General features: G+C 29.8%; 1 protein-coding gene across 2 annotated transcripts in view; it reads left to right on the top strand.

Moving 5' to 3' along the window:
* The window catches only part of LOC117180003 (formin-binding protein 1-like), a 137,371-nt gene that overhangs the window by 27,581 nt on the left and 84,490 nt on the right, over positions 1-25,300 (top strand). The window contains exon 2 of one of the 2 annotated variants that reach the window (XM_033372273.1): positions 2,969-3,007. The exons of the other annotated variant lie outside the window; for it this stretch is intronic. Within the exon in view, the coding sequence (XP_033228164.1) occupies positions 2,969-3,007 (39 nt within the window). The remainder of the gene's footprint in view (positions 1-2,968; positions 3,008-25,300) is intronic. 2 annotated transcript variants of the gene reach the window in all.

The following is a 25,300-nucleotide window of genomic DNA, read 5'->3' as shown; positions in this document are numbered from 1 at the left end:
TGCACAGAAAACTTTTTTTCCTACTCTCAAACTTTTTTCTGTTATTTGCCGTAAGCTAAATATTTGATCCGTACATGACCTTCCTGGCATAAACCCACTTGATAAAACATTATTTACTATATATTTATTTGTGTAAGTTTTGTATAAATTTGAAAGAAAATTAAATAGCAAACAGCAAAGGGTTAAATCAAAATAAATTGCCTCAAGATTAGCCTTTTTAATATTTTATTACTTTTTTACGTTCTCCTAATTCTCGAACGTGAGTCGACTTAAACATAAAATGAGCATAGCACATAAGTACGTAAGTAGTAAGCAGTAAGTACACAGCCTACATAAACCACTTTCCACCTGCTATATTCAGCATTAAAATTCAATGGGAAAATGGAAATTAGTGAATGAAAAGTTTATTTACTGTTTTGCTATTATTATCGTAAATTTTTAATATAGTCTCTCTTGGCATGAATGAATGAAGCAAGTATTTTTACTATAAGCGTATGACTGAACCTGGGCAGACTAATATCACGATGATACCCTCTGGTCTGAAGTATGTTAGGCAAGGAAGTATCAAATGTTTTTCCGGCTTATCTTTATCATATCAGTGTGTGTGTGTGTGTGTTTGTGTGTGTTTGTGTGTGTGTGTGTGTGTGTCACGGCTGGGCTCTCTACATTTACACTTTAGAGTTTAGAGAAATGCAAATCTTCCAGGCTGCATTATCTTTTTTATTTTCTAATTACTCAAGTCTGATAAGAGTTGGGCGTGATGTGATATACAGGCAGCATTAAAACTTCAAAACATAATTATACCAATTATGATTCAATGTTATCTATTTAAGAACACATTTAATGATATTTGCTTATACCCGGAAATGGAAAGATATCATTCAGGGTGTCTACTGTCTACCTGATCGAGAAGGACGGGAATTTTCTATACCGGGAAATGACAGTGAATTTAATTTTTCATCAATATTAAAGTGTTTTGATATTTTTTTACTCTTATTTTGTCCAATCACGAAAAGAACAATGGACAAAAGAAATTTAAAAAACAGTCGTTTATTGATATATAGTAAAAAGAAACAAAACAATCCACTTTGAAAATGGGGACTGCAGTTAGAATATTTTAATAAAAGCTTGAAATCTGGTGTACCCCGAAACTCGTAAATTATTGTTCACCTGAAATTAGAAATATTTGGTTTTCTAAATCAACGAAAGAAAGATTTAAATTTTCAAATAAAAACTGTAATTATCACTCTTTTTTTACCTAATCCTTGTTTTCTCCTGAAATTTGAAAATTTGAAAATGAAATCGAACATTTTAACCCAATTCTTCCCTTTTGCTCCCATTTTTACAAGTTTAGATTCATTTTTTAAGATTTATAAAAAAATTTTATAGATATTAGAAATCAAGAAGGTTTGAAAATGTTTCTTTTTCAGTGATACCAATTATTTCAAATATTTCCTAGACGACTTACTTCCTAATTTAATATAGATGAATGTTTGATCAAATAGTTGAATTGTCAACCAAAAATATTAATTTTGAATCAAGAAGATTAATTTTCTAACAAAAAAGACGAATTTTCAACCAAATACATCAATTTTTAAACAACCAGTTGAGTTTTCAATAAAAAATATGAATTCTCAACGACAAATATGATATTGTTATATCAAACAAAACAAATTTTGATTTAAAATAAAAAATCTCATTTCCAGCCAAACACACATTTTTATAAAAAAGTTAAATTTTCAACCCGACAACATGGATTTACAATAAAAAAGTTCATTTTTAACCAAATATAGTTCAATTTTCTACCATATAGCCAAATTTTCGAAATAAAAAGACGATTTTCTTTACGAAAGAGTTTAATTTTTAACCTAAAGTTGTGAATTTCCAACAAAAAAGTTAATTTTCGACAAAAAAAAAGAAACACAATTTCTCAACTACGTGTTTCAAGTTTAAATTTAACAATTTTGTACAAGACAGTTTCATTTTTATTCCGAAAATATGAATTTTCAATTTAAAAAATGTTCAATTTTCTACCAAACTGTAAAATTTTCGAGCTAAAAATACAATTTTTTACAGAGAAATTAAATTTTTTAATATAAAAGAGTGAATTTTTAAGAAATATGTTAATTTTCAAAAAAAGAAAAAAATTTCAACCATTGAACTTTCAACCTAAAGAATATTTTAATCTGAAATCCAAAACAATTGAATTTTCTAGCTACAAAATACATTTTTTGCATAACAGTTTAATTTTTAAACAAATAGTTGTCTACCAAATTATAAAATTTTCGCAATTGCTATTTTTAACAAATTAATTAATTTTCAACTAAAAAAGAGTAATATGCTCAACGAACTTGATATATTAACCAAAAATTATTTCAATCTAATAATTTATTATTAATAATTACAGTTATGATTTTGAATAGGTGCTTTTTGAAAATAATGATAATTTTGAGTTTGTTCGCGGAATTTCCCAAATGAATAATAATTTTTAATTATACCTAAATTTAAAAAAGAAATACATACTATAATTTTGACTTGGAACATTAAAATTTTCGATAAAAATTATAGTTTCGAATTGTAACAGGATGTTTTCCGAATCAATTACGTGCAATTCTAAATTGGATCAGAGAATATCTGAAAAAATAATTATAATTTAAATCTGGAACTAGGAATTTTTCAAAAGAATTATACCGTAAAATGGGACTAAGCGGCGCGTGTGTGCAGGAAACGAACTGACTAACCCACAATTTTATTTTATATAATTGATTAGCTCTTTCTCCGAATAAAAAATTATTATATGAACGATTCTTTTCCTTTTTCGAAAAGATTTCTTATGATTTAGATTTGAAACAGGAAATTTAAGAAATGAACTTTATTGAATTTTTAAAAGAACAAATTATTTGAGTTTGATATCCAATATTTGCTTAGTATTTACTAATTAATTATTTTATTTTCTGTTTCAGGTAAGCCTCAAATACTTGTTTATGAAATATTAGCAAACTTTTTGGTAAGAAATTTTACGTACCTAAAAATGTAGTTGGATTGAAATATGAAAATCAAGATGAAAATTAAAAATTGAAAGTTATAGATCCGAGGAATGACCGGGAATTTAAAATCATCCGCCTGGAAAACACTTTGATGAAACTTGTTTTTACTGAATTTACTACAAGAATCTTTTTAATCCACGAAATAAGAACAAAAAAACCTTTTTTAATCAATTATAGGAAGTAATCAGACCTTCTCGAGTTGGTTTATTGGTTCATTATTTTCAGTCTTTAGTGAAATCCAAGCTTTATGATTCTTTATAAAAAGATGTTCTTCACGCCAAGTGGAGAAGAAAGATAATTATATTTATGACTGGCGAATCTAATTGGACTAAAAAACATACCTTTTTATGTTTATTTATCACATTCAGTTTATTTATTTATGAAATATAGGAACTGGCAAGTTATTTTTGGCTTGGTGTGATTCTTTTGTTTGAGATAAAAGAAAAAACAAAGTAGTCGACCACAGCCCTTCAGACTTTTAATCATCGCCCAACCAACGTTTTTTTTTCTCTTCTTTGATGTTCCCCCGTCTCGTGCATTCTTTTAACTTAACCACTCACTCTCACTCTTTCCCCACTCGCTCTCGTTTATTTATAGGGATTTGGCGCGAAGTGCGGGTGGGGCAGGTTCGCACGTGAGGACTTTCCACATCTCAACAGCCTTGTACGCGATCGTACGAAACCAAATAAAAAATGCCCTCTTTGATTAACAGAGGATTCTTTAATCAGTCGAAAAAATGTATTTTTAAATTTACGAAATTCAATTAAGAAGAAACAAAAAAATTCATTCTTTAATATCCAACATTCAAATTTAACCACGGAATTCTTGGAAATTGAAAATGAAATCAAGAAGACAAAATTTAAAATACAAAAATTAGTCAAGGTAGGACTCAAATCTATCCTCTCCCACTATAATTCCTACTATAGATAAATAAACTATAAATTCCCTTCACATCTCATACCTCCCCTAACCTACTTTCCCTTTCATACATTCCCTAAACTACTTACTTCCATACTTAATATACGTTAATTAACTGGTCCAAATTTCTCCTCTCTCGAATACCCTTCTCTCTCTTTTCTCCGATCTAATATCACCGCTTCTCCCCCCTACTCTCCCTTTTCTACCCTCATCCTTCGCTCTACACCTCTCTCATTCCTTCAACTCCTATTCCTTCTTTTCCATCCCCTCAAAGACCCACTCTTACTCTATCTGCATTTCTCCCAACTCCCAACCATTCCCTGCCTTCCTGCATCACCACTATTTCACATTTTGTACCTCCCCCGCACTGCTTCCCCTAAACAACTACCCCTATCATACACCTCCTACACTACTTACTACCCTACTTAACTTACGTTAATTACGTCCTTCAAATCTCTCATCTACCCTATACCCTTTCCTCTCTCTTCTCCGATTCAGTATTACCGCATCTCTCCCCTGCCCCCAAACTTCCCTTACTGACCTAACCCTTACTTTTCCTTCCCCCCAAATACCCTCTTCTAATCCATCTGCACTCCCTTCTAACTCCCACCCCTCCCCTGCTTCCATTTACCAACACTCCCCTAGTTCTCATCTCATACCTCCTCTATAATATTTCCCTTCTCATGCATCCCATACACTACTCAGTCCCCACTTAACTCACATTAATCCGTTCCTTTCCGAGTTTATTTATTTTTTTATATGAATTGAATTCAGACCGCAGAATGTGACATACAATAATGCAATATCCATTTTTTGCGACAAAAGGTTTCTCGCTGTCGCAATTGAACGCTCGAATGGTGCTATGAACAGTATGCTTTTTTGTTGCACACGCTTACGACTACGGATGCGTATCACGACAGGAATTATTATATCCCGTTTCGCGAAAGTCAAACCATATTTCTTTTTGTTTCTTCGACGGACGAGTGAAGAACACTCGGACTTGAAAGCGGAAGTATTAAGACACCTAAGATCCTTTACATAACTATACAAAGCAGAATGTATCTCTGAATCTGGATTAATAAAAATTTAACTATTATTAAGTCAATGATGATAAAGGGAGACGCTTTTTCGGAAAAATCGACTTTGAAACATTCGGCACAACTAATATATTCTATAGGGTTTGGCAAAAACACTTTCGAACGGCCGATGTAGGCAGTAACGTTTCGGCTTCGTAGTCGGATGGTTGCGTGTTCGATTCCCGCTTGCTGTACTTATATTTTTATTTATTAATTTTTTATCTGTTATTTACTAAAGTGTTTATAAATATTATTTTCTTTAAGACTCTTCAAAATTTATACAAATAATAATTTGTAAAGCATTTTTTAACAAAAAATAGACTTTTGTAAATTCTTTAACCTGTTTTTCGCAACAACAACGAAAAAAAAACAATTTTTCGTTTACAAAACTGTAAAACTGTAACTGCGCCAGATTGAGATTCTGATCTTTGAGTATTAATGGTCAGGGAAAAAATAGGGAATTTTGAAAATGAATTTTTTCGGCCACCTTAATGTGATATTCTTGTCAGTAATTTCGTTGCCGTATACTTATTTCTATTTCTTTTCTTTTTTCCAGTTGCATCCTCCTGACGATTCTATTTTTGTTAGAAAGTTTATTATTTGATTGGAAATTCAACAAATTTTGTTAAAAAGTCAGTCGTTTTATTTGAAGTATCGTCTTTTTGGTTGGAAAATTCAACCATTTTGGTAGAAAATTAACTTTTTATCGAAAATTCATAGTTCGGTGTTGAAAAATCAAGTGTCATTTTTTAAAATTAAAAATACAACTTTTTTGTGTAAAAAATTTGTGTTTTTGTTTTAAATATTAATCTGTTTTAGTTGAAATTCCATATTTTTTGGATAAAAGGAAAACTGTTTTGTTGAAAATTAAATTATTTTGTTCAAAATTTAACTGAAAAAGTTGCTTAAAAAGAACTAATGTTGATTCGATTTTGTTTCATTAGGTTTCAGTGAAATTTTCTTGTTAAAAATGAAACTTTATTTATTGAATATATTTTTAAAATATCAATTGTTTTTTTAAATATTAAAGATCGTTCACAATTTTACCATTAGAACTCTTCATTTACATCACGCGTGTTAACATCGATAATTTTTAAATTAGCAACATTTGGAATATTTTAAGTCTTAACGCCATGTAATTAGTGGGTCACGTGATCAGATTCCTACCTTACCGACACTTTTTGTATTCCCCATCTTATTTTCACACAAACCGCCAGATCGAGTTGCACATTTGGGATAATAAATGAAAAGCACTAAGAGAGGTGGATTTGGTATTAAATTTGTATAACTATTAAAAAAGCTTTTGTTGTAAATAATTTTTTAAATACTTTTTTCATAATTATTAGAATTCATAACCAGGCCCTTCTTCCTTAGTGCTTCTTATTTATCATCCCAAATTTTCAACTCGATGTGGCGCTTCGTGTGAAAATAAGTTGAAATAATTATAAATTATCCTTTGACTATAATTCTGAATAGGTACCAAAGTATATTGCTTTCTTTTCTAGAGTTTTTAAATCATGTTTACAAGCGTTCTTAGTACCAAATTTTCTATCTTACCGACATCGATACCGTTCCACAGCTGAAGTGTTTCGTGACCGTGCTAAGTTTCTAGAATGTTCTCGAAGGGCCCTGATGACGTGACAAAATGATATTGCGCATTATTGATAGACGAATTTGTATAAAAATCTTCAAGATTATATTTTGATTTGTCCTTGCATTTTATGCTGCGTCTTATATTGATGAGAAAAGCATTTAATTCACAAATCCCTGTCTTTATTTAGTACGCGAATAACTCGTGGTAAAAAATTTCCCGCAGTCTACAATCTTCTAGAACCTTAGCACGGACACGAACCACTTCAGCTGTGGAACATAACAATAACATTCCCTAAATTCTGAAAATGCAACAAGAATTATTTTAAGTGTGATTTTTGTTTTCTGTGTATATTTTACTAGTTAAAACTGAGTTATACATAGTGATAGTGTAATAATAGTTGATGGATGAGTCCGTAATCTGCAAGAGTACATTTGTTAAATTGAGGTGACTGGCAGTATGTGTTGCTCCTATAACGAGAGCAATTCACGCACGTATTGAGAATAAGAAAAACATAGGCAGTACGATAAGATATAACCTGTTCTACAAAATGATAACGTGCTAATCAGCAGTAACGATTAATCGAGGCTCTTGAAATCTTTCTTTTTTTTTCGAGTATAAACTCTCTACTTAAATTTATATAGAATGTCTGGGTAAATTGTGTGGCCAGATTACACGCTTGGAATACTTTCACAAGAGTCGATTTTTCCACGACGCTATTTTTATTCTGGAGTCGCTTTCAAGGAAGAATTTATTATTATTGCATAGTCAATCTTGGTAATAATTCTTTGCAACTAGTGGAAGAAATGTGAATTTTTAATATATTTATAATTATAATTCAGGATATTTTCAATTTTCAAGTCCCCTATTTTCGTGAGTTGTTCCTAAAATCGAATATATTTTCACATGCCTGTCACAAAGTCACTTAAATTACTGTTTTAAACAAAAAGGCCACTTTAGTCACTTTAATCCATCTGATTTTAGATTTTATCCTGAAAAGACTAGATAATTTAATTAATCTATTTATAAAATCTGTAAAAGTTTTTGGTAAAAAAATGCTATTCCATATCAGGCTTCCCTCATTCCCCCTTTTTCCCTTTTTTTAATGAAGTCCCCTTTTTCTTCTATTTTCAAGAATTTTCTCTTTTTTCTTTTTATTTTTGCTTTAATGCGAACTGAATTAATAGAACGAAATAAAAAAAAATCCGACTATTTTTGGTTGAAAAGTCTTATTATATTTTTGATTCTGAATAATTAATGTTCTTTTTTAACTCTATTATTTGCTAGAAACTTATTTATAGAGTTAACTTTCATTATTACAGAAAATGGATATCTTGTTGGATAGAAAATTAATTTTGTTGTTGTTGTAGAAAAGTCATATTTCTGGGTTAAAAATTAACTTTTTGTGAAAAATTCAACTGTCTTCTAACAAATATTTCTGTTCGGTTTGAAGTTGAAACTATATTGGTAACAGTTCAATTTTTTTTTAATGTCATCTGCTTTCCTTGAAATTGCAACTGTTTGGTTCTAAATACTGCCGTTTGATTGAAAATTAATTTTTGATTTTCAAAAGTCAGCTATTTGTTTAATATTTCATCTTTCTTGGTGGAAAATTAACTTTCATCTTGAAAATTTATCTTTTTGGTAGTAAAATTTAAACTTTTCTACAAAAAATTCGACTTTTTAGCTTGAAAACTCAACATTTTTGTTCGAAATTAATATCTCTTGGAAGAGAATCCATTGTTAAAAAATTTTTTTTTGGTTGAAAATGTAACTTTATTTTAAAATTCAGCTGTTTTTTAATTTAAATATCCCTTTTTGCTCAAAATTATCTTTTCTATATAACAGTAAAATGTTTTTGAAAACGTTTAACTTTTAAGCTTAACCATATTTTTAAATATATTCCATTTTTGATTGAAAATTTCTCTGTTTTTAGTACAAACTTCTAACTGCTTGGTTGCAAATTAATGTATTAAGTTCAAAATAGTTTTTTTCATTAAAAATAAATTAACTGATTCCCATTTTTAACCAACAATAAGAGCTTTCTAGGGAACAGAAATTTTCAGTCAGATAAATTTTCAACCAAAATGATGAATTTTTAACAAAGAAGATCAATTTTCTACCTGAAAGGATAAATCAACTAAAATTGTGAATATTCAACATGAAAAGTGTAGTATTTTATATTTTAACAAAGAATTATTTAAATTTAGAATAAAAATCAGTTGGATTTAACCGACAAAGACAAATTTCTAACCAAACATGTCCATTTTTAACCAAAAAAAATTGCAAGAAAATACCTAAATTTTGAATCAAATAGTTAAATTTGCTACCAAGTTGTAGAATTTTTGAGCCAAAATTCATTAAATTCTAACAAGAAAATTGCATTAACCAAAAAAGTTTAGATTTCTGCACAGAGATAATTCTCAAGCTAAAAAGATAAATGTTCAACAAAATAATTATATTTTCATTAAAAACAAATTTAGTTAAGAAACAAAAGCAAAATCGTCTAAATTGTTGAATGTTCAACCAAGAAATATAACTTTTAAACTTTTAAACTTTCTGGTTTCAAATTGAAAAATTCCAGTTCGATTTACAATTTTAGTTAAAAATTCATCACTTTGTTTGAAAATGCAACTATTTTTTTTTAAGTTGTTTTTTTTTGCTGAAAGTTTGTTGTTGTTGTGGAAAGTAACTTTTTAACTGAAACTCCAACTTATTGCAATTAAAAATGCCTAATATTTTTAGTTGAAAAATTATCTGTTTGGTTGAACATTTTTAATTAATTAATTTAACTTAAAATTTAATTTTCCACTTAAATTGATATTTTTTACTTTGTTTAATAATAATAATACTTTAATTAATTTAATAATCTGCTTTAATTGTTTCATTTTATTATCTGTTTGTTCAAAATTCAACTACATTCTTGAAAATCCGTATTTTGTGTTAAAAATGGATATTTTTTAGGGGAAAATTTACGTATTTGTTTCAAAATTCATCTTTTCTGCAATTTTTGTGCTCTGCTTGGTGAAAGGATGTTTAGAATGAACGTCACGAATTAGAATAAGTGTTATCGTTTGGCGGCAAATATGAATATGTTACTTTCAGTTGACCGGCAATATTGAAGAAATTAACTGGGAAACACCGGGAAATGACCAGGTATTTGAAATAATCCGCCGAATCGCTACCCTGGGCCTTGAGAGTTACAGTAAACATATTTGTAAATTTAAAATGAATGTTTGCACGTTTTTCCTATTTCTGAATTGAGATACCTCGTTTTCCGTGAAATAGGGGTTTAGTTCCTGAGAAATCTAAAGTTGGCTAGGTGCCAAAATCCCAACAAGTGCAATTGTTGCTGTCACGATTGTCGTCCTTGAACCTGTTGAACGAGAGTTGGCCCAAAGCGCCTAAGCCTAAGACCTGAGTGGTGTCGAGGTATAAGAATAATAATAATAAAAGTTCTTCGTATTTACTCATTTCGTTTGCCTTGCGACGCCAGATGCGACCTCTATCTATAAAAGGAAAACGAGGTAAAGAGGGTCCGAGGCCCAGCGGCCCCTTTAAGTTTTAACTTTCAACTTTTGAAGCGCCTTCTTTTATTTACAGATTATATTATAAGGACTGTCGTGCCATACCATCTACTAATTCTACTTCAAGTTCAGCCCCTTAAATTTAAGATCAGATTTAATACGAATTTGTATAACATCCCGGGGAGTTTTTTTTTTACTGGCGGGGGAAATAGCTTCTAAAAATGCTGTCTAGTCTAGCGGATTACGCCGGATTATATCAGATTACCCCGGATTACCTGTATATACAAAAAACAAGAATTATTACTTTACAACAAAATAGAGGAAGTTCTAACGAAATAGTTGAATTTTCAACCAAAAAGTTTAATTTTCTACTGAAAAAGGCGAATATTAATTAAATTTTCAGTTCAAAAATTAATTTTTTACACAAAAAAATTAATTTTTCACAAAATAGTTCAATTTCGATCCAAATAGATGGATTTTCAATTAAAATGATGAATCTGCAAGTGGAATAATTAAATTTTCAGATAGAAAATAAATTTTCAACAAAAGAACAATTTTTTTTTTAAATATTAAATTTTCAAACAGAGAATAATCTTCATCTAAAACGATAAACCTTTAACCAAAAAAAAAAAAAATAATTTAAAAAAGTACATGAGTTTTCAAAAGAAAAAATATTAAGATTCCACTGAAAATGCAACAGCTAAATTTTTAGTTAAAAAATGAATTTTTAACAAAATAGTTCAATATTCTTCTAAAGAGATGAATTGTCAACTGAAATGATGAATCTTCAAGTGGAAAAGTTAAATTTGTAGTTAAAAAAGACATTTTCAACCAGAAAACAAAATTGTTTAACTTTCGACATGGTAGATTAATTTCCAACAAAAAATGGAATATTAGTTATATTTTTAGTTTAAAAAATTAATTTCTTCTGAAAAAAAGTATTGATAAAAAAATTTATTTAATCTTAAAACAGAGGTGAATAAAAAAATATGTTAAATTTAATTTTTAAAAACATGATAGATTTCCAACAAAAAATAATTTTTTAACAAAATAGTTCAAATTTCAACCAAGTAGTTAAATTTCAAAAACATTTATTTTTCAGCAAAGAAGATTGATTTCGTACCAAAAAGGATGAATTTTCAACAAAGAAAGTTAATCGTCTACGAGGTCTACCTTATGGTTGAATTTTTTAATGAATATGTTGCATTTTCAACCGAACAAATTACTTTTTCTCGAAATTCTTGACTTTTTAACCTAATAATTGAATTCTCAATGAAAAACATGGATTTGTAACCGCGAAAACGATTTTTCTAAAAAAAAAAAAGAATAAATTTCCAATCAAATCTATCAATTTTCAATTAACTGTTCCATATTTTAACAAAAAACTAACTAAAAAAAGAATAATTTACAATCAAAAATGGAATAGTTAATTGTTCATTTTATATTAATATCCTACAGAGAAGACGAAATTTTAACAGTATACTTTAAATTTCAACTAAAAAAAGAAATTTTCTACTAAAAATGAAATATTTGAATTGTCACTTCAAAAAAATTAATTTTTATTAAAACAACAAACGCGTTTTCAATCATATATTTCAATTTTCTATAAAAGTAGATTAATGTTTCACCAAATAGTTGGTTTTTAAACCAAAAAGCTGAATTTTCGAAGTTAAGTTTTTACCCGTGAAGACGAATTTTTATCTGAGAAAGATCTATGTTAAACAGAAATTGTAATATTTCGCCGAGGTTTCGTGAACATTGCGGTTCAGTTTTTCAGGGCTAACCTTAGCCCTTATGAAGTGAACTGCAATGTTTACGAAACGGCTGTGAAATTCGTAGTATTTTCGTACACGATTGGAACCCGAAATTTCGCTTTTTATCAAAATGAATTATCGTGAAATCATTAAATTAGAACTGGATTACTGGGGGTTAGAACGGGGATTTCTCGGGATTAGAAAGGGATTACTCCAGATTGTAAGCGGATTACTCCGGTTTAGATTGGCTTACTTGGATTTCACCAAATTAACCCTTTGGTTAACCGAGAGGTTAACAGCTATTTATATATTTATATAATTATTTATATATTTAAATAATTTTTAACATATATCTGAAAGGCTTTCGAAATTGAAAATAAAATCATTGAAATTCATTAAGGATAAGAGTTTATTCCTTAATTGTTTAATCGTTAAAGGTAAAGTATTGCATTGCATGTAATGGAATAGATGTAACATGAACCTAACTTAATTTGTTACCTTTCTAAGCCTTTACTGGAAAACGAGTTACTCTCTTCAGGACAAGCCAAGGTGATTGCCATGCCATGCCATGCCATGCCATGCCATGCCATGCCATGCTATGCTATGCCATGCCCTGACCTGAGGCAACATTCCAAAGAATTCTCTCGCATGCATGCTCGTTTTACGTCTTCTCTTCTCTTCTCTTCTTCTTGATAGAATAGAGAAAGAAATGCATTACAGACACTATCGGCCTGCATTGACAGTAAATTATATTATTTCGAGACCGACTCTTATAACTTTTCACAAGTTCAATGTGCAATCTAATGGTGATTCATCGCTCCTGATAAACTTAGCAAGGTTAAAATCGTAATTGCGATTAATGTTTTGTTCACTCTGAAACATTTATAATTTTAACTGTTAAAATTCAAGATTTAATTCCAATAGCACAAAGGAAAAAGAAAAGTATCTTTTCTCATTCTGACGAATAAAATAGATAACTCTTGGCGCGTTTCATTTGTTGGAAGACTCTCAGAAGAATACGGGACCTGTTCCTGGTTTTTTCATTGATGTCTTCTCTTCTTCTTCATCAGATTCTTCAGGGGCTGAGTCTGTAATTTGTCATTTTTAATTATTCGTTTCGTGGTCAGAATTATCAGAAACCAACACTGTTAAAAATTTCTTTTGGAAACTTCCACTACATGTATTGGAAGATTAATTCCAAAACGTAAAGTAACACTGCAATTCACAATTTTGTAGTTTCCAAATGCTATCATTAGTATGCTACCTTACATGTATTGGAATTTTATAATACAAGTCTAGTTGCTGGATATCTCAACACCTGTTAAAGCGAAGAATTACAACAACAACAAATGGAAATCATTTCTGAGAAGACATGTTCCTGGGGAAAAAAAAATCTTCTGACGGAGACCAAACTTATGTTAATGTATTGTGTATAACGTGCGTATTTATGGAATTCATGGAATTAAAGGAATTCGTGGAATTCACAGAATTCACAGAATTTACTGAACTCAAGGAATTCACTGAATTAATATAACGCCCGGAATTCATGGATTTCATGGTATTCTTGGGATTCACGGAATTTCGTAGAATTCATCGAATTCACGCTAAGCGTTGAATACAAGAAATGTACGAGATTCATGGAATTCATGGATTTTACGGAATTCAAAGAGTTAAAGAAATTCACAGAATTATATATTTACGGAATTCAAGATAATCAGGGAATTCACGAAATTTATGAATTAAAGAAATTCACCGAATCAAAAGGATTTACGGAAATAAAAAAATAAACCAAATTAATGGAATTCATGGATTTAAAGGAAATCATGGAATTCACGGAATTAAAGAAATTAAACATAATTTCACTAATTCATGAGATCCAACTAAGTAGAATTCATCGAGTTCAATGAATTCGCGGAACTCGATGAATTCCTTGAATCCCTCGAATTCTGTGAATTCAGCGTGTTACATGAATTCTGAGAATTCTTTAATTTTTATGAACTCTGAGAATTTTTTGAATTCCGCGAATTGCATGAATTCCGGGTGTTATATGGATTCCGTGACTTCCTTCAATTCCATAAATTCCTTGATTACAGTCAATCTCGCAAATTGCTTAAATTCCGTGAATTCCATGAATTTCGTGAATTACGTAAATGAAGCTTATTCTATGAATTCGGCGAGTTCCATAAATTAAGCATATACCGTGAATTCAATGAACTCTGTGGTTTTTGTGAATTCCGTTAATTCGATTAATTCCGTGAATTCCTTCAGTTTGAAATTATTTTATGAATTCCTTCAATTCAATGAATTTCGCGAATTTCGAGAATTCCTTCAATTCAATGAATTCCTTCAATTTATTGAATTCTATTAATTCCGCGAATCCAGCGAATTCCGGTTTTACATGAATTCCGGCTGTTACATGAATTCCGAGAATTCTTTTATTTCTATGAATTCTACGAATTTCGTGAATTCCGTATATGAAGCGTCTGTGAATAACGTGAGTTCCATAAATTAAGCATATACTGTGAATTCTGTAAATTCCATTAATCCTGTTGAATTTCGTAAATTTCATCAATTCTATCAATTTCGCGTATTCCTTGATTTCAGTGAATTCCTTCATTCAAATAAATTCCATCAATTCCTTCAATTCATTAAATTCCATGAATTTCTTCAATTCAATGAATTCCGTGAATTTTGCGAATTCCTGGAATTCTATGCATTATTTCGAATTCCTGGAATTCCATGAATGTTATGAATTTCGTGAATTTAATCAATTTTGTGAATTTCGGAAATTCGGTGAACTACGTGAATTCCTACGAATTAATTCCTTAATTTCCTTGTGCACAATTATTTTCGTCTTACAAACGCTCTAATACATATATTGGAATGCTGGGCAATGACTTCAAGGTTTACTTCACTTACAATACATGTGTTGGAATTTCGTAATTCCAATACCATGGTTGCAATTTTACCTTACGCTTGTATTGTAAAATTCTGGTAGATGTGTTGTAGAATTCCAAACATTTTTAACAGTGTATGGTAAAAAAATATTGTTTTAATTTTAATGATTGTGATGATATAAATATAAATTAACATTTTATCATTTTTAAAGGTATACCCTTCGATATAAAATAAATATAATGCTTTAACAATAATTAGAGTCTCCAACATTTTAAAATGTTTTATATTTTTATTCTGAGTTTACAAACTAAAAGCGTTCAAAATGGATCTATTCTTAGTTCAAGTCCTCAGAATTATATGTAATATCAGATCAATACTTTGAAATTATAAGGCTGCAAAATTTTCTTCAACAAAAAATTAATTCCCACCAAAAAGTTTAGTAGTTGAAATTTAACCCCAAAAAGTTAATTTTAAATCAAAAACACTTAGATTGAACAAAATAGACGAATTTTCAACAAAACGATTACTATTTTAACCAAAGATGATGGAGTTTTTACCTGAAAGATGAATTTTCAAATAAAAATTTTCTACCAAAAAAGACGAATTCTCAACAAAATGCATAAAGTTTTAACCAAATATTTACATTCTCAACCAAAAACATTTACAACAAATCACTTCATTTTTCTACAAAACAGTTACATGTTTAGTAAAAAATTATTTTTTAACAAAAAAAAATTTCAACTAAAATTATGAATCTTAAAAAAAATTAAATTTTTCGAAAGTAGTTAAGCCTTCAAGAAAGGATCGAGTTATATTTTCAACAAAATACATCAATTGTTATTCATACAGTTACATTTTTCATCAAATGCTTGAATTTTTTACCAGAAAGTACGATTTTTCTACAGAACCTTTGAATTTTTAACCCGAAAATATTTATTTGCAACAAAAAGTTAATTTTCAAACTTAACAGATTAGTTTTTAATCAGATAATTGCATTTTTAATCACAAAAGATTAAATTTCTAAGGAAAGACATGAATTTTAAAACCAATATATTAATGTTTAACCAAATAGTTTGAATTTTTAATCAAAGAAATTGTTAAATTTTCAACATAATATTTTATTTTTGAACGAAATAATAAAATTTGTAACTAAAAAGGATGAATTCTTAACATCATAGAGAGGATGAATTTGACATTTTTTTAACAAATCTTGAACTAAAAAGTCGAATTTTTTATTTAAAAAATATGACTTTTTAGTAAAGTAGTTGAGTTTCTAACCAAAGAAGTAAATTTTCAGCCAAAAGAGATGCATTTTTTACCAAATCGTTTAAGTTTAAAGCAATTGACGAACATTCAACAAAATAGTTAATGTTTTAACCAAATAGTTGAATTTTTAAGCCAAACAGACCAATTTTTTAGAAAAAAGTTGAATTCTTAACAAAAAATTTTATTTTCAACCGTAAAGTTGAATTGTCAATAAAAATAGTTAATTTTTTAACAAACAAAAAAAAATTAAAAATTCAAAGCAAATAGTATTTTTATTAACAGAGATAAATGAATAGGAATTTTGATAATTTATACTTATTTAAAATGTTTTGTTACACCTACAAATTTCAGACTTTGGCGCCTTTCGATCGTTATCAAAAATGTCTTGTTCTGTTTCAACAGGGAGTGATTTTTAAGATTTCGCGGAATTTCTGAGCCCCACTATATTATTCAAGGGGCTAATAAGGAGATTTTTCCAGTATATAAAATCCGGGAAAATTTAAAAACTTTAGAATTTTTAAAATGTTTTTTCGTTTTTTTGTTTTTTGTTAATGAAAAATCGTTTTATCATTATAGGTGTGGTTTTTATGGGGGTTACGGCCTTTCTTACCACTGTTACTCTGCGGGGGATTACGAATAAGAATTTTTTGGTATAAAATGTCACCAAAAGGTGACCAAATTTCGTGTCCTTTTGTTGTTTTTCAATTTTTTGATCATTTTCAAAAGGGGTGGTTATTAAGGGTGTTGGGCCGCTCATTGAACCGGTACCTTTTGAATCGTGAGAAAGACTTGCACAACCGGCAAGAATCGTTATTTACTACGGAAGCAGCGTGTGTAACTTGCGTTCATTTTATGTGTTAGCCTATAGCCCTATACTATAATATAGTTGATGATAGGAGTCGAGTCATAGTTTTAAACATTGTTTGGTATTATTATCATTATCCATAAAAGTTAAGATCGTTATTACATAGGGTGAAATCGGGTAGCCCCGGCCGCTTATGATTTTGAATTAACTGTACTTTCTGCGATGATAAATTAACATTGCTATCTTTCAATATCATCCCGATGCGTCATTTTAAAATACAATCTGATTCATTGTTATCATAAAATATCATTTAATGTTCTTTTCTGTCGTACAGTGTAAGTAGAATCTGAGATGTGGAAAAATTTATTGATAATCTGGTTTATCAAAAAGCTCCTTTATTGAGCTATATGCAAAACATAATTTTATAAAACAAAGAAACATACCAAAAATGTATCGCTTCATCCGACAGCAAGCATCATCAGTTTCATATTAGTTTTTTCTGTCCGAATTATATAAAAAAACAACCATCATCTGCTCCTGAAAAAACTCCTCATGCGTTTTATAGCGAAGTTTGCAAGGTAGTATATATAAGATCTACAAAATCGTGCTCAAAACAATACCAAATCCACACTTGGTTTTGTTATGGTATGTTATGGACAGTTATGTCCTCTCTTTTACTTCTTTTGCCAATTTTATTGCTCTTTTTAGAAATGCTACATGGTTTGTACATCTGACGCAACTTATAAACTTTGATAAACACATAAGTTTTTTTTTAGGAACAGATGATGCTTGTTTCTTATATCTTAATTCTGACAGAAAAAACTATTATCAAACTGATGATACTTTTGCTATCGTATCAAGTGAAACGTTTTTTATATGCTAATTGTGATAAACGTATTTTGAATATATAGCTCAATAACAGAGTTTTTTGACAGACCAGAAGATCGAAAAATTTTCCACTTCTCACATTATTATAACACCCTGAGTAATGTCCTTTGGTTTCAAAAAGATGTTTCTTGATTCAAATAGCATTGACTCTTAAATTAAGGGTTAAAGGTTTTCTTATTTGTCTCAAAAAGAATCTTTTTGTCGCAAACTTCACCCTTTCTTGATGTCAAATAATTCTGTTTTTTGTAAAAAAGATATTCAATGGTTGAAAACAGAATGAACAAGAGGACGATGCTTTTGTTTAAAGACAACTCTCGTTGTAAAAAAACCTTTTTTGCCCCTCAACCAAATGGATTTTGTTTCTTATCTAATATGGATATTCTTAGAAAATCTGATTTGTAGTTATAAATAAAAGTACCAACGTTATAATTAACGTTTTATATTGTTTTTTCAATCGATACCGGTTATTATGCAAAAAGGCTCAGTTGACTCGTACTATAGCTGATTCTCTCCTAATGTCGAAACAGTTGTTATTTAAGTTTAGAGTTGTAAATTATGCCTTGCTTGCAGATACAAATATCGCATACGAATTCATCGATCAAGTCGACGATTTACCTAACAAAAACGTTTGCTACCTAATACCATTTTTGCGCAGATCCATATAATACAAAAACCCAATGGCAATGGAAAATAACAGTAATTAAGAAAAGGGTAATAAAAATTTAGATGCAGTAGTAAAAGTTGAAGGTGTGCCAGGGAGAGTCCCTTTAAAATTCGGTATGGGTGATAGGAGATGAGCTTTCCACCTTTCCCCTCCTATAATGTGTAATAAGTATTATAGGATATGCCAAGCGTAAAAGATTTTACGACAAAACGATTTGCTTCGAGGGCCGGTGAGTTCTGACCGTTTGACCGAGGAAACGCACCCTTCTCACAATAAAGTATAAAAATACGTATATTATATATATATATATGTATATATATGTAGAGGATATATTTGCACTCGACACTCTCCTCTCTATCCTCATGAGCAATTACACATCCTCATAAGTACAAATTTCCTGTCTTTGTCAAAACAAACAAGACAGTTGACAGGATCCAAAATATTCCCAGGCATCTATATCTGATTGTCCTCTATTGATTAGGCTCTGTGTTAGTAGTAACGGCTGTATGTGAAAAAAAGAAATCTTTTATTATTAATTATTCAAATTTATATAAGATCCACACGGACAAAAAAAGATTCGAGTTTTTGTTAACGTTGTCAGATTGCTATGCAAATCGTAAGTATCACCTTTGATATTTGAAACCCTGATTTGCACTTGTTCCTAATATATTTAAATAGAAAACAATTGTTAATAGGGTGACAAAATCCCAAATGTAGTTATCGATTTTTTTGTACATCAGTGTTCTATGTTTTGAATTGCACTCTGAATTTTTGATAGGCTGGGTCGGTTCGTTGACCTCTGTGCTAAATGTCAGTATTTGTAAATGGTAATTTTTATCATTTCTAGACAGCTAGGTTACAAATTTCAAATGCGCCTAGCATGTGTTACTATTTGAGATAGTAAAATTTATTTTTGAAGTGGCAAAAAATGCGTTTTGTGAATAGCAATACTGATAGGTTTGGGTGGCCATAGGTAAAATTAAGTAATGGCCATAATAATAAAGAAGCTCTTTACTTTGATTCAAGGTTATAAGCCATTCTCAGATTATGGCCAAAAGTTTTGCTGCATCTCTTACTTTTTACAATTTTTGGTTGCTTTTTTCATAATTATAAAAATTTAGGACCAGGCTAACGTTTCTTGGTTTTCTTGTGCAATTCGTCTATGTAGGTTGAAAGTTTATATATAGGATGGAGACAAAATCTTTCTAAGTTTGGATTTAATGTCACGCTCATTCCCAAAATTCACATTATATCCAGGTTTGGGTGTATTTTGATAACAAAATTTTCTGTTTTGGTTGAGGATTCTAATTTTTATTTTAAAATTCGTCTTCTTTAGATGAATCCAATAATCGTGTTGTAGAAAATTCATCTTGCTTCTTTGAAAATTCATCTTTTTGGGTAAAAAATGCAACTGTTTCGTTCGAAATTCTTGTACTTTCTTGAAATTTCATTTTTTTTTTTAAAGTTATTCTTTTTGGTCAAAAATTTAACTTTGGAAAAAAAATTCAACTTTTCGGTTGAAAATTAACTGTTTAGTTGAAAATTCAACTCTTTGATTGAAAAATAATCTTTCTGGTTGGAAATTCTTCTTTTTTGTTAAAATTCATTCTCTTCTGGTAGAAAATTCAATTATTTAATTGAAAATCTAATTATTTGGTTGAAAAATAATCCTCCTGGTGAAAAATTGTTCTTTTTGATTACAATTCATTCTCTTTTGGTAGAAAATTCAACTTTTTGTTGGAGATTTGTCTTTTTGGGTAAACAATTAATAATATTCTTTGTTCAAAATTCGTTTTTCTTCTAAAAAGTTAATCTTTTGGGCTGAAAATTATTCATCTTTTTTTTTGTTGAAAATGTAACTCTTTTGGCCAAAAACTGTTTGGTTGACAACTAAACTATATTTATTTGAAACTTTTAAGTATACGGTTTAAAAATAATCTTTCTCATGAAAAAATAATCTTTTTAGTTGAATATTTAAGTTTGTGGTTAAAAGTTCATGTTATTTATTTAAAAATTCAATTACCTGGTTGAAAGTTGAACTGCTTTGTTAAAAATTTAACCATCTTGTCAACAAATTATGTGTTTCTGTAGAAAACTAGTTTTTTTTTTATTGTTGAAATTATTCATCTTTTTTGTTTGGAATTTCGACCAATTGGTTAAAAATTCATCTTTAGATTTAAAAAATTTAATTGTCTTCTACAAAAATGTTTTTTTTTTTTTTTTTTTTTTTGAAAATTCAAGTTTTTGGTTGGAAATACAACTGTTTCTTGTTGAACTTTAATCATTTTTGTTATACAATTTTACTTTTTGGGTGAAAACTCAAATCTTTGTTGAAAATTCGTCTTTTTGTTTTGAAAATTCATCTCTCTTGGTAGAAAATCTTGTTTAGTTAAAAATCAATTATCTTGTTGCCAATACAATATAGTTCGATTTCAAATATTGGAATTAAAATTGTTTTATATTGCATTTAATCTGGTGTCTATACATTAATTTTAATTAAAAGAATTTATTCCCCCTTTTTTGTGAAAAATAACCCTATTTCTCCTATTTTGAGTTCTAGCATTTTGGGCTGTGAAATCTTAACACCTTAATTTTGGTTCAATATCCAAATTAATGTACTAACTTTGGTGTATTTAACCCTTTATATAGTAATCTTCATACCAGAAATAATTTTTAGAACTTCCGCTGTGCTGGCTAGTCGAGCAGATTCCGTCGGATAAAGTTTGAATTTTGAAGCATTAAAATGAACATTCTTTCTTTTTCTTGTCTGGAATAATAAATAAGTTAGACTAGACATTGGAGAGAATTGAAGACGACAATCAAGCCAGAGTAGATGGGACAGACATTCATACGATTTGTCACTGGTATGGAGGTGAGCGTGTGCACTGTGCACGTAGAAATGCAGGATCGATAGGGAGGACTGAGGGTGAAACACCCCAACTCAATTACGTGACTCACGCAGTACATATTCATTCTTTTTGCTGGACTACCATAGTCTCTGGAATAGTCAATTCTCCATCAAATTTCGTTTCGCCTCCTTTCCTGGGAGAAGATATGTGACTTTAGAAATCGATAAGAGAGTGTAGCACTAGACCCTTCCTTATCATTTGTGGTCCTAAACAACCCATTATTTGAGTTCCCTTTCCTCGAGATAAGACAAGGTTGATGCAGGCAGGACAAGTCTGCTCTTGAGAAACTGAGTGCAAACTTTGCAATCACCCTCTCACCCCCCTTTTTTTAAGGAATTCTTTTTTCACCCTGTTTCTCTTTTTTTCTTGCTTAAATGGGAACTGAAGAAATAGAACCCAATAAGAGAATCTAACTGTTTTTTGTTGAAAGTAATTTATTTTTGATGGTGTCCGTCTTTTCTTTAAGAACGGTGCATAGGGGAAATTGTGGAAGAGGAAGGAGGGGAAGTAAGGAGTAGAGAATTAGGGGAAGGGATGTAGGGAAACGAGGAAAAATGACGAGAGGAAAAGTAGGAACATTAGAGGGGATAGGGTAAGGGAAGAGAACGAATTAAATAAGGGGTAAGAAAGTGAGGGGATATAAGGTGTGGAGAAATTGAGGAAGTAAAGGGAAATAAAGGAACGGTAGTTAGGGGAAATAACAGAAGATAGTAGAGAAAGTGGGCGGAATTATGGGAGGGGAAGTAGGGTATTTAAGGGGAAATTGTGGGAGAGGGAGTAGGAAAAGTGAAGAGAGGGGAAGTATGGAAAATGAGATGAAAGCTCGGATGAAGGTAAGTAGGTTACGTGAGGGTACGTGATGGTAGGAGAAGTAGATTATGTGGGGCAGGGGGGGAATAGGGAATGGGAAGTTGGTGAAGTAAGGGGTGGCTAGAGGAAATGAGAAGATAGGGTAGGTGAGGGAAATTTTGTTTGGGAAAGTAGGGGAATTGAAGAGAGGGGAAGTAGATGAGGAAGAAGTTGGGGAAGGAGGGCGAACTTTAAAGTGTGGGTTGGGTGGAGAGGGAAAGTGAGTGAATGTCAGGGAGTAGGGGTAGGAAAGTGACCAAGGGTCAAAAATAAAAATCATCTTTGACAATTTCACATGTTAATTATTTTTTGGTGAATAGTCTACTATTATATTTTTGATTTAAAATCGATCTTTTTGCTTAGAAATCGCTACTATGTGGTTGAAAATTCAATTCTTTTTTTGAAAATCAAACTAATTTGTTAAAAAGTCATTTTTTTTAGTCGACAATTGATCTCTCTTGTTTGAAAATGAACATTTTTGTTCTCTTAATTCGAATCCGTAGAATTTCACTCGTACTTTTAGCTGTTTGAATTATTGCAAATCCTTACTGATTTCTTTCAGTGACAAACTTTTCGAATGAAAAATTCATCTATCGTCGAAGAAATTTATCTTTTTGTTTGAAAACAAACTTTTTTGTGAATAATTCAATTTTTTTGTGGAAAATTCAACTATTTGGTTTAAACATAACTGTTTCGTTGGAAAATTTATAGTTCCAGGTTGAAAATTCAACAAAATTCCATTTTTTTTGACGTTTTTTTTTTATTAGAAAATTGCTTTTATGGGAAAATTCATGTATTTTTACGAACATTATTCTTGTTTGGTGCAAAATTAATCTTTTTATTTAAAAATTCATTCTTTAGTTAAAAATTAAACTACTTTTGTTAACAATTGATTTATTTGATTAAAAACTCGTATTTTTGCTAGAAAATTAATGTTCTTGAATTAAAATAAACTTTTTTGTTGAGAATTAAATTTTTCTTGAAAATTAAACTATTTTTGGTAGAAAATTCAACTATTTCGTTAAAAGTTCATTTTTATCTTTGAATATTAATATTTTATGATTGAAAAACTCATCTGCTTTGTAAAAAATTTGTCTTTTAGGCTTGAAAATTCAAGAATTTGGTTGACAATTTAAAAACATTTAAAACTGGGTTTTTTAAAAATTGTTTTTTTTTGTCGTTGAAAATTTGTCTTTTTTAGTAGAAAAGTAATCTTTTTGGTTATAAAATTATCTTTTTCTTTGATAATCAAAATATTTATTCAAAAAATCATCTTTAAAAATTCAACAATTTGGTTGAAATATTTTTCTTTTTTGAGTGATAAATATTTTTTAGTAGAAAATTAATGCATTTTTATGAAAAGTCATTTTGTTTGGTGAAAAATTATTCTTTTTGTTTGAAAATTCAATTATTTTATAGAAAATTTATCTTCTTGGTTAAAAATTCATCTTTTTGGTTGGTAATTAAAATATTTCTTTAAAAATTCGTCTATTTTGGTTAAAATTAATCTTTTACTAAACTAATCTTGTTGTTTGAAAATTCCTCTGTAAGGTTAAACATTCGTGTCTTTACTTCAAAATTTATAATTTTTTGATAGAAACTTAAACTTTTCGCTTGAAAATTGAACTATCTGATACTTTTTAATTTCAGTGTTTTTCTGTAAATTTCAGTGAAATCACGCAGTATTACATTTTTTATCTTTTATATACATTATTAAAATATTTGAATGATCACAGAAAAAAACAGAAGATAATTTTTACATCGATTTCCGATGAAAGATTCGTTGCAACAAAAATTAACTTTGCAGGATAAACTTTAACCAAATTTCGGTTAAACTTTCTTTTCGTTTTTCCATGACAACACATATGTTTTGAAAAGCGGGAAGTTATCTGAAAAAAACTTTATCAATCTAAAAAATTTCCTGCAACAAATTTTATCATTACTTTATTCTGTGATTATTTTATAAACCTAATTTGACAATATTTTAGCGTATACTACAGGTAGAGTAATAATGAATAACCCTTTAACAAATATCAAGTTCTCTGAATGCAGCTGCTGTTGTAGTAATATTGTTTGTCTGGAGAGACCGGAAGTGTGCATAGACTGTACATACTGGTTTTGAAACCTGCAATAGCAGGTGCTTCCAGTCGTATCTAGTTCTAGTACTACCTGGCATTCGCATAAAAGAGCCCTTAATTCGCTTCTCGACCCGATCCCGCCTAGCCTGACCCCGAGGTTAAGTAGGCAAGTGCACCTCGGAAAAAGTAGTACAGAAGTACAGAAGTACAGAAGCACAGAAGCACCGCTGCCTGACTCACCGTTGGGTTGCGTTGCCCGTTGCGTTTCCCGTCTATCGACCTGCAAAGAAAAGCCGGGATTGGTTCAGAATGAGGGAAGCAATTGCCGAGTTAACCAAATTCAATCACATATACTAGGGTGGCTTATTCTTTTTATGGTTCCTATAAATCCATTTTTTTTTATATTAACATATATTTCAAGAAACAGATGGCATTCGTGTTTTCCTTGGGCTAGAATATAATTAATTACCTTTGTCAATTTTATCTGCTGGGATATTCTTTGCAGTGTCTTTACTTTTTAAACACACGAAGAAAAATGGATGTTTAAAGTATAAGATAATACAGCGAAACAGCAATATTAACGCTTAACATATGCTATTTTTTTGAGATGTTTGGCGTCAAAATATTTTCATGTGAAACTGATACTGCAGACGTGTCAGGCTGAAACAGCCAAGATGTTAAAGTCGGCTGAGTGCAAGAAAACGTTATAACTCTTTCGGCCATTTGATGAAGCGTTATAGTAAATTGCATGAAAAATGATATTGACCTCTGTCGTTAACTTGAGGAAGCTTATAGTCAATGTTTCGTGTTGTAAACTTCTGGAAAAATGATGATTAATAATATTTTGTTTTGTCTCATAGCTTGTTGATTGAATCAAAAAGGCCAAAAACAAAGAAGAGAAACAAAACAAAGAAGAAGTAATATTTTGGTGGGACCCGTTCATTTTTCGGAACGGATAAAATTTAAGAAAGGTAAAATTTCAGAATGGGTTATAATACATAATGATAAAACTTAGGAATACCAAAAATTC

Source organism: Belonocnema kinseyi, chromosome 9 (genome assembly GCF_010883055.1).
Source record: "Belonocnema kinseyi isolate 2016_QV_RU_SX_M_011 chromosome 9, B_treatae_v1, whole genome shotgun sequence".
In the NCBI taxonomy this organism is placed as follows: domain Eukaryota; kingdom Metazoa; phylum Arthropoda; class Insecta; order Hymenoptera; family Cynipidae; genus Belonocnema; species Belonocnema kinseyi.
Note: the sequence above shows the minus strand (reverse complement) of the source record. Positions and strands in the feature narration are given on the sequence as shown.